The sequence below is a fragment of the Amphimedon queenslandica genome, unplaced genomic scaffold (assembly GCF_000090795.2).
Source record: "Amphimedon queenslandica unplaced genomic scaffold, v1.1 AMPQUscaffold_13405, whole genome shotgun sequence".
NCBI lineage: Eukaryota > Metazoa > Porifera > Demospongiae > Haplosclerida > Niphatidae > Amphimedon > Amphimedon queenslandica.
In genome coordinates this window covers 200,725-211,732 of record NW_003546359.1, presented here as the reverse complement: position 1 = coordinate 211,732, position 11,008 = coordinate 200,725, and the positions used below count along the sequence as shown (strand labels likewise).

The following is an 11,008-nucleotide window of genomic DNA, read 5'->3' as shown; positions in this document are numbered from 1 at the left end:
ACATTCTCTTAACTTTTGAGAGTGTTTAGGATAACAATCAGCAATTAAGTTGTATTCATGATGTCTGTGATTACGAGCTAAGCAGTGAGAACAGATTACTGCATCACATGTTTCACAAAAGAACTCAAATGGCTTTCCATGATCACTACATGTGACCTCTCGAGGATTTGACAAATCTGCTGTCTTCTTTGTTAGACTGTACATCTCTTTGAGGTTGTTGAGAGTGAATGCTACAGGAAAGGCTCCTACTCCTTCTTCTGGTAACTCTGTACGATGATAACAAGTGGGACAAGAGAGGTAACAGGTCTCATTCTTCTTATCCAGAGGTAATCCCTCCAGACAGTGCTCACAGAATGAGTGATGGCAGGGTAGGATCTTAGGGTTGGTATAGTGTTCAAGACACACAGGACAGGTGAGCCGCTCCTCCAATTCGAGCCTGAGACCAGAAGATGGTTTGGTTGCCATTTCAAGATTAGAATAAAATTGTCTACGTAAAGCAAAAATGAAAAGAGATAAAGGTAGAAGATAGTAAATGAAGACAGAGCAAGAACAAACGACAAGAAAATGAAGAAGTTGGAATGAACAAGAAAGAGAGTATAGCCTGGGGAATGACAGCCCTGACCTCTTGGAATATTCTAAAGTCTCGTGACTACAGGAAGTTATGATAGTACAGTCCTTTATGATAACCAATAGTAAAGGTGAATTTACATTAATGAATTAATGAACAAGAGTGAAAAAACACAAGGTGCAGTTTGCAAGCTATTAGCAAAAGATTTTTGAAGTGTAACTTAACTCACATTTTTTGCTTGCAAATGATTTTTTAAATTGTGATCTTCTTAAATATTAAACCCACCAATCATTTAATGGACGTGTACACAAAATTTGCTAAATTAAAAACTACCACTTACAAATTTTACAGCAAAAATTTCAAAATAAAGTGATGTAAGGTATTATACAGTAAGAACTGGATAGTCTTGAAGGATCCACATTTGATGATCATCACATTCATAGAGTGGCCTATCATATACATGTATTACTGACGGCAATGGATACATGTATATGTACGTTAACAATAATTAATAAATACATGTACAATGTACAGTACATGTACAAAAATTATTAAAAGAATGTAAAATACTAATAAGATCTGCCCACTCACCACAACCTGACTTAAATGTACATGCATACAACCTTACATATAATTCACTATAAATGAATTGATAATATATTTAATTAATAATAATAATAAATTTATAATAATTAAAATCATGTACATGTACAGGTTTAGTTGAGTAACATCTAAGTTTATTCCTATTTTCTTGTCATTGTTTCAAAAAGGATGAATGACATTTGAAATTATAAAACTAACTTTTAATGTGAATGTAGAGTATCCAACCAAAATGAAACAACTGACTAGAAGTACAGGGATGAGACCGTCATAACGTTTAAAAATTAAGTGAGAATCGGCTCAAACATTCTACACTGATATCATTTCTCTCTCCATTGGTTCAGAATTATCCACCAGCTGTGATAATTAACCTGACGTAAAAGCTAAAGAATGAAGGAGGGAGAGAGAAAAAAGTTAAATAAAATTACAAAATTAATGCAGTATTAAAATAAATATATGGTGTATGTGTATGTGTACATGTACCATATTTGCCTGATTAGAAGCCCAGCTTAAATACATGTAAATGCCCATCCTTAAAATATTCTCACTATAGATGCGGATATTTTACCCAATAATTTACATGTACATGTAGAAAGCCTCAACTAACTCTTGAGCTACAGTCTCATGTCCTAGGGGACATGGGTTCAATCCCTGCTTTTGGCAACTTTTTTTCTTTTTACACAATTTTCCCCCTGTTAATGAATAAAAGCCTGGGCTTCTAATCATGCAAATACGGTAGATGGTTAAATGTAGAACACAGATCGAGGTACAAAAGTACATGTACATGTAATGACTTAAAATGACACATTGCAAGTACAAATACAATGTACATATATATAAATTATAAAGCTATGATCGTCACTACAAATGTACACATTATCCAATGTACATTATTTGCAAATATATGCAAGTATATGAAATTACAAAGTACATATTCACTTACCAAGTTGGTATAATATAGAAGTACACATGTAGCAAAGTCAATAAGTGACCGGTTTTGCTGCTGTATAAGACATGACAGATGTCAGTCAAATTCTGCACAGAATTAAGAGATGGTTCAACATGTACTTCCATATCAATACCGTATAGCGGGTTTTTTTGAGGATAACAAATTTTGCGAATTTCGCGGATTTTTTCATGATTCGTGAAATTAAATTCCTTGAAAATCAATTTAATACGGTACAAGATGGCAGATTAGTGAAAATTCGCGAAAATTAATTCCGCAAACTTCCGGATATGGGTCATTCGCGAAATTTATTATCCTCGAAAAAACCTGCTATACGGTAATAACCATAAGATTACACACCTTATTATAATCAGGCACACCCATGAATGTTCTCTTGATATCCTTCCTTGTTTGGTATTAGCTGGACAGCAAAAAGCTCATTAGTGACACTTAAAAAATTATCAGCAACGACATCAGTTATGTAGTTTACTAGAATGAGTCTACCGTAAATGTTCAAATAAAAGCCCGGATGTTTATTTCTTTGCAGGACAAAAAAATTGCGTAAAAAAAAATAAAGGGGGATTTGAACTTGGGACTCCAAGTTTATTGAACTGAGCTTAACAAGTTATTAGTTTAACAAGTTAGACCATTTGGGACACTCTAAAGTCTATGGTACCTATATTGAGTAGAATATGCGTAAATATACATGTACTTGGAGATTATTAGTACCAGGCGTTTATTCAAGCCCGATTTTTATTTGAACATTTACAGTATAATAATGCCTATACAAATATAGATTAATAGCAGTCATTGCATATGGAGCCTACTTACATAGCTGCTATGGGCCCAGGATTGAGCTCAACATCTCTTGATAAAAGGAGAACTTCATGAGCAAACTCCATATGCAGGTCCATGAACTTGCTGGGAGCTCAAAACACTATAGAGCTGGATTCAGGTCTGCATGAAGTATTACTGTGTAATTCTAAAGAACTGATGATAACAGTACATGAATCTGTACTAATTTGATCATTACAGCAAAAACCAAGATCAGCATTGATACACAAAGAAAGGCAATCAGAAATGAGTCAAATATTGAATTCTCTCCTAATGTAGTACTGCCTGACTTGCTGTCTACTGCAGCTTTGAATGAGTGAGAGTGGCGGCCATTAGCTGGTCTACTGGAGGCAGCTTGACAGTAGTTCCACAGCCCAATACTATAAAAACATTAATCATATTTTAAAACTAAAAGGTTAAAAAATAGGTCGTGTCATGTTTATAGTTAGAATGAAATCATACAACATCATAACAACACTAGTGTGCTGTTTATAATATATACAAAATTAAGGGTGATTACAGAGCCAGTTATCTGAAAAATAGCCTGGGCTATAACAGGGTACTTCTTGAAATTTGGCCAATTTATTAAAATGACCATAACTCAAAAAGTGACATGTCCAGAAATGAGTGAACACGGAGTAGTATACTGAGCAATTATCTCCGTATACCACTGATTGACTTTATACAGGGCAGGAATGGACATTTCCATTTACTAGGCTATATCTTTCTTTACAATAAGAATCATCAATTTGCGCACTTCAGTAGCTGTTCTTCATCCATCTACCTGTGTTCCTGCTAAATATTACAGCATTTGGAGTAACTTTGTGTGGAACATTTACCAATTGAAGATGAGGCAGTCAGTGCCGCCATCTTGTCATTCCTTTATGTATGTATGATAATTTTTTTACTTTTTGAATGGTTACATCTAAATTTCAAACAATTTTTGACAATTTGCTCACTTATTTTGTGAAAGTACAAAATTCTTACTACCCAATGATGCAAAAAAGATAAAGAAATTCAAAACTTTGTTTGGAACATTTGTCTCCTGAAGGTGAAGTAATTTCAGTTAGCCATTTTAATGATGACGGGTGCAGCAGCAAGAGTCAACAAGTCACAAGTGCTTTCCTCTTCTCTTAGGAATAATAAAGTGAAAGAAAGAGTGCTTAACATCTTATATATACAAGCAAATAGTGTCTCTAGACCTTTTTGAAGTAAGACGGCCGTTTGTTGAGAAGAGCCTGTTCTTTCACGACGCTTGCCACTTTAACAAAAGAATATGAGAAAACTACCATAACCAATTGCATTAAGTAGCATTCTAGAAGCCTCAAGTATCTAGTGAAGTCCCATCCATGTACCAGAAAGACGTTAGCAAGCTTTGTAGTGAAGCTAGTAGTGAATCCACCATTGCTGAACTGCCGTTGCTATGGTAATTCCAATGAATATCATTAAATTAACGCGACCGGAAGTCCCATTGCAATTTCTGGACATGAAGCCAAAATCAGCTCAAACTTTTTACATAAAAACATCAATATGTATCAGAAAATGTAATAAAGGTTGGAGGTGATTTTGGGGTCATTTTTAGGAAAAAGCACGGGCTTACAGCCTTGAAAATTTTTTTTAATTGGCCTTTAAAAATGGTTATAGCTTTAAAAAAATTGAAGTTGGAATCAGCCCAAACATTCAAGGACATCATACGTATCAAAATAGTACTGTGTTGTGAGAAATTTTTGTGGCCCAAAACTTGCATGGATCCATTTAAAAATCAATTTCTTGGTTTTAATTTTTGTGGTTTTCTACTTTTCAGTCATTTTGAACCGTATTTAATTGATTTTTTGCGAATTTTATTTTCATGAACTTTGAAAAAACATGAAATCCATCAGTGAAAATTTTGGGCCACAAAAATTTCCCGCTAGCTATATACGGTAATAAAATTGGGGGTTTTGGAGACATTTTTTGAAAAAAGGACAAACAGACTTGCAAGCGAGCCAGAGACCCAGTACAGTTTATAGAAATTGACATACTTTCAAAATAGCTATAACCACCCCTAATATTATGTACTCTTGCTATAACTGACTTTTAGTCTGGCTAGCCAGGCCATTCCCCAGCCTACAGTCATTGGGGTGGACGCCCCCCCAATGACTGTAGGCTGGGGAATGGTCTGGCTAGCGAGACTAGGCTGACTTTAAGGTTACGATTAGCTCAAAAGTAAGAGCACCTTGGGAACCATTACATTAGACTAGTGCAAATTAACTTAATTACATGTGAATAAACACGGTAATTTTTAAATTTAGCTATGACTGACTACTTACAGTAAAAAGTAGTCTGGCGTTGAAACTTTCTGTGACTTTTGTTCCTTGGCCTAGCTCCGTATACGAATACGTATACTCCAAATCCGTGCTATCACGTGGAATATATCACGTGACTTTAAAATTGCAGAAAAAGAGTAGATGAGGAGTAAGCTAAAAGTTAATTTATTTATTCTTACTTTATTTTAGAAGTGCTATTATTCGGAGATACAATTTCATGATGTCATTCAAGCCTAACAGAGAATTATTGAATCCTAATTTCAACGGGTACAAGCTAGCTGACCACTCCCTACCGTTGCTATGGGAAACCTTTACCGGCGGAGTACACAAGATAAGCAACGCTCATTCTGACTCATTCTTCTCATATCAACACGTCCGACAAGCAACAATGAACAATAGTTTGACCTTTGACCCCTGGAATGACTCACATGTGTACTGGACTACTGCTAATACACACAATATAATGTGTGGATATCTATCAGTAAGTATTTAATATTAGTACATCAATGTACATGTACTTATTGATTAATGGGATCACCTTTACTAATTCAAACAGCCTAATTAAGAGATTAGCTTGTACATGTACATTTCTACACTTTAGTAATAATTACATTCAATTCCTTCATTAACACTTGTGTCTTTTGTTAACTTCATGTATTTAATGATATGTATAGCCATGGCTGTGTATCAGCTTTGAGATGATTCCAATCAAATTTGGATTTTTTGATGAATTTTTAAAGTTGCTTCAAAATTAGTCTAAAGCCAAATCTTCTCAAAAATGGCTAGGAGAAAAATTTTGATACATATGCATGTCCTTATGTTGTTCAACTTTGAGATGATTCAAATCTGGATTTTTTTAAAAAGTTACTTTAATTCTACCATGCCTAGTTGCAATTGACCAATCAGATTGCTTGATTTTAGGTTCATAAATAACTTATTTACCACTATAGGGAACTTCATTTTTTAATTAGAAAGAAATAATTTTTTATAATTTAATGATTTACTAATTAATTATTGTAGGCATCAGGTAATGAATTATTACTATTGCCAGTTCACCATAGCAATTAGTCATCATCGAACCCTTCTACCACTAACTCAAGTCTCATCTTTCTCTCTAAAAACCAGGCCCTCTTTTATGAGCCGTCATACGATGACGGTAATTGCTTATTATTCTATACTGGGGATTGTACTGATATTAATTTCTGGAGTATAATATCAAGAACCAAGCTGATTATTAGTAATTAACTATGCAATCAGCATCATTGATTGAAGGGGGTAACACTATCGACTTTATGACGTTCCAATTAAAAGATACATCCACAAAATACTGCACTTGCATCTGGTGGAGGGTGTGTCTCTCCAATCGTCTCAGGTCCGGTAATATTGAAGTTGTTTCCCAGACCCAGCTGTGTAGATTCAAAGCGACTACTGTACCATTATACAGTGAATATATCAATGAATGCTTACTGTTGGTATCAGAATCAGTATCAGGAACAGAAAGAGAAGGGAAGGAGGTGACTAAAGACAAGGAAAGTGATGGGAACACCAATCAAAATACAATGTAGTATAATAGAGGGACTGCTAATACCAGCTGGAATCAATCAAGCAGTGATATCAATATTAGTATAATGATACCAGAAGATGTTAATAAATCAGATATAGTATGTATAATGGAGAGTACCAGTACAATGTTGGTTTAAGTGATGGTACAACATACATTAGAGGAGATTTATTATACACTATTGATGAATGTACTAGCACCTGGACCTACTCAAAAGGAAAGTAAGTGATTTTTAGTGTTTATTTATTTATTATATTTTTAATTTATTATTATTTATTTATTTATTTATTGTACATTATTTGTTTATTATAATGATTATTTGTTATTTTTTATTCATTTTTGTTTTTGTTTGTTTTTTAGTATTATCTATTAATTAATATCAAACATAATTATTTTTTATTTTCATAGACTGGATATTATGCTGGAAAAGATTGCTGATGGTGTTGAATGGAGTTCATTATTTAAAGATGGTTCGTTACCACCATTAGATGATGAATCAAAAGAAATGAAGAGAAAAAGAGTAAGGGAACCTAAAATAATGATACATGAAAATATGTCAAATGAGCAATGAACTAATTATAATGCAGTTACATGTTAATAATGTACAGCGTACATGCAACATAAGTAATATATACATTTATCAGAATATGTAATAAGATTGAAGAATTCTTTCCTTTTAAATTTTGCACATGTACAGTGTACATGATATGTACACATGTGTGTCACTTCAGATCCTGATATTACCATCTTCAGACATCGTTCCTGAAGACATTGCTGAATTTGATCTGAGACTATCATTCGCCATCATTAGAGCTACCAATCATTTCTGCTGACAGTGTAAAAAGTGACTTATGAAAATAATCGTGTTCCAATATTAACCGAAAAAAAATAATAAAATAAAATCAAGTACCTGGAACTAAAAACAAGGTTTCCTTTCAAAGTATAAGTACATGTACATGTAATATGAGACTATAATTGACAAAAGGGACCTGATGGCGGATAATAAATTCATCTTTATAGCAGACAAAATCCAACTTTCTGTGCTCCAAAGATAAAGAAATTTTTGAAAAGGACGCAAAAGGTTACTATGTAACTTTTGCAAACAACTTGTTTAAGAAAACACTCACAAGTTGATATTTTTTATTATATTGATGAATTTAGTAATCCACCATAATGTACATGACTTGTACCTTTTGTCAATTATAGTCACATATAATTATAATAAGTTACATTAGCCTGTCACATGATCACTGACTTGTATTGACATCTGCTTGTTGGTTGAGAGTTTTTGTTTCTTTTCCTCATCAATGATAATTAACGTTAATCACTTATAATATAATGATTGAGTGAGCTGGAGACAAACAAGAGTAAAATTATCAGATTGAAATAAACCCTATAAAATAAAAAATTTAACTTGCACACGTGTAATGTACATGTATGTTATGCACATGTGTCAATAATACATGTATATGTATTAATCAAAAATTCTTCGAATATTAATCAAAAATTCTTCGAAAATTACTCCCTCCTGATCATTATAAATTATTTTAAAAGCCTCTCTCCCCCAGGGAAAAATACCCATTATAATATACATGTAACATGTACATGTACAATATGTGATGTGTGTACATGTACATGTACTCACTGATTTAAAAGATGATAAAAATGAACTACTCATAAGATCAACATGACACATAATACTCTTAATGGGATCAGATATACAGGAACTAATGGAATGAGAGAGAGAAAGGGTTGATTGGTAAATATATTAAATTTAATAAACTATTAATATACTTGCAAGTGTTATAGATGATGTCAGTTGGTTCTGGTTGTGATTCTTCTAATAATAAATGTAACTGTATCACTGATTGATTAGTATCTGATAGTGGAGTTAACCTACACACAATAATGGAGGGGAATCACCAACCTGCTAATACCTTATAGTGCAAATTTTTAGGGCCATAAATTTCGCAAATTTGCCTAAAAATCTATTTTGCGGATTTAATTTTCACAAATTTATGCCATCTGCCATCTTTTACCACAATTATTTGATTTTTTGGAAGCAATTTCTGCATATCTTTATAAAATCACAAAATGCGCAAAATTTACAGCCCTCAAAAATTTTGCGCTATATGGTATAATAAATTATAAATTATGTATTGTACATTTACATGTAAAGTCTTAGTCATTTTGTCCTGGTTTATTCTAATCTGTTTTTATTAGAAAACTAAGACTTTTTGTGACAGAAATGTGGCTTAGCCACTTCCCTCTCCTTCCTTCTGTCTTAGATGGCCAGATCTAACTTTTTTGTTTGTTTTTTTAGCTAGTTTTTTTTCTCTTATTTCTTCATGTTTCCTTTTTGTTTTTCTGTTGTCTCCTCTGGGTTCTCTCTCTTTCCCCTATTTTCTTGTTCTGGTCTTTGTTTTTGTACATGTTCTTTATTTTTACTTATAATAATAATAATAATCATAATAATAATAATAATAAATAATAATAATAATAATAATAATAATAATAATAGGAGCTAACCACTTCACCTAACCAAATATGGTACGCAGATGATGCCTCTGTCACCGGTGAGTTACCACACATACGTCAGTGGTTTGACAATTTATTATTGCATGGCCCCAAGTTTGGTTATTATCCAGAGCCTCACAAGAGTTGTCTTGTAGTGAAGGAGTCTATGATTCCTCAGGCTAAAGATCAATTTAGCGACCTAGGTATTAAGATCACAACTAGTTATCGTTTTCTGGGAGGAGTGGTTGGTGACTCTAGTGGATGTGATACATTTGTCAATGACAAGGTGCAGGGCTGGATCTCTCTGATAGACACCTTGTCTGACATTGCTGTCTCACAGCCACAAGCTGTTTATGCAGCTTATACTAAATCACTTCAGAACGACTGGATTTTTTTACAGCGTGTGACTCCTAATTGTCAGTCACTATATGTTGCTCTGGAGACTACTATCTCTAACTCACTCATTCCTGCCTTATTTGGACAGGAATGTTCCGCAAATGACAGATCTCTATTCTCTCTACCACTCAAACTAGGAGGTCTGAATATTAGAAATCCAGTCACTACAGCCACAGCTCACTACACTGCCTCTAGATCAGCCACTGAAATATTGATCAATGCAATTACTGGTAGTACCTCCTTCTCACCCTATGATCATGTGTGTCAAGTATTGGCTGCAAGACAACATCATTCACTATCTCAAAGGGAAGCAGACAATACTCTCTTTACCAACACCCTCACTCAACTGGACGCTAACTATCAGAGGACTATTACACGGGCTAGGGACAGTCTCTCTTCATGGCTCAATGTCCTTCCTACTGTGCAGGACAATTTTGATCTATCCCCCAATGAGTTTAGGGACGCCCTATGTCTAAGATATGCCAAACCTTTGTTAAACCTACCTCACTCCTGTGACGGCTGTGGCTCACCCTTCACAACATCCCATGCCTTAGACTGCAAGAAAGGTGGTCTTGTTACTTTATGTCATAACAAGATAAGGGATGTACTACATGATGTATCTTCTATGGCATGGAGTCAAGTCATTAAGGAACCTATTGTTAGAGAGGCACAGAGTGATTCAGAGGCTCTGGTTGGTGACATATCCATCCGTGGAGTTTGGCAGTCCCAGTCTACCTGTATATTTGACGTGAGGGTAGTGGACTCTGATGCTCCTTCTTATGTTAGGAAACCACCGCTACAAGTTCTTAAAACTGCTGAAAGAGAGAAGTTAAAGTATCAGGAAGCTTGTCACTCTATCCACTCTAACTTCACTCCACTCTGTATGACAGTAGATGGTCTGTTGGGTCCAGAATCTAATTCCTTCTTGAAACGTTTGGCTGACAGACTATCCATTAAATGGGATCAACCCTACAGTACTGTCATCTGTTGGCTTCGTACCTGTCTATCCTTTGCTCTATTACGTGCCACCAATTTGTGTATCAGTGGCACCAGGTCGAAAATTCATTCTATCAACACGGAGGATGGAGCTGGGATAACTCTTAACTATATGTACTAATTTTAAATATTTGAAATATTTCTATACATCTTTTTCTGACTTTCCCTCAAACTACATATATATATATATATTCATTCTAACTTGCTCTCTCCTTATCTGTATTTTTGATAGTGATAATAATAATAATAATAATAATAATAAATAATAATAATAATAAATAATA

At 34.1% G+C, this 11,008-nt stretch overlaps 1 protein-coding gene and 2 long non-coding RNA genes across 4 annotated transcripts in view; 2 read left to right on the top strand and 1 right to left on the bottom strand.

The window, feature by feature from the left end:
• Positions 1–1,282: 1,282 nt before the first annotated feature.
• LOC109582024 (uncharacterized) lies at positions 1,283–3,242 on the bottom strand. Of its 2 annotated transcripts, none has more exons than XR_002184869.1 (4): positions 2,946–3,242; positions 2,475–2,896; positions 2,112–2,203; positions 1,283–1,551 (listed from the first exon to the last, which is right to left on the bottom strand). It is a non-coding gene; the product is annotated as an uncharacterized LOC109582024 (long non-coding RNA). The 2 variants fall into 2 exon arrangements; XR_002184870.1 differs by having other exon boundaries at positions 2,475–2,614.
• A 2,125-nt stretch (positions 3,243–5,367) lies between these two features.
• LOC109582027 (uncharacterized) lies at positions 5,368–6,476 on the top strand. The gene is made up of 3 exons (XR_002184872.1): positions 5,368–5,402; positions 5,444–5,735; positions 6,275–6,476. It is a non-coding gene; the product is annotated as an uncharacterized LOC109582027 (long non-coding RNA).
• A 38-nt stretch (positions 6,477–6,514) lies between these two features.
• The window catches only part of LOC109582035 (uncharacterized), a 19,925-nt gene continuing 15,431 nt past the window's right edge, over positions 6,515–11,008 (top strand). Inside the window, exons 1-2 of the mRNA XM_019996597.1 lie at positions 6,515–7,036; positions 7,224–7,335. Of these exons, the coding sequence (XP_019852156.1) occupies positions 6,918–7,036; positions 7,224–7,335 (231 nt within the window). The 5' untranslated portion in view covers positions 6,515–6,917. The remainder of the gene's footprint in view (positions 7,037–7,223; positions 7,336–11,008) is intronic.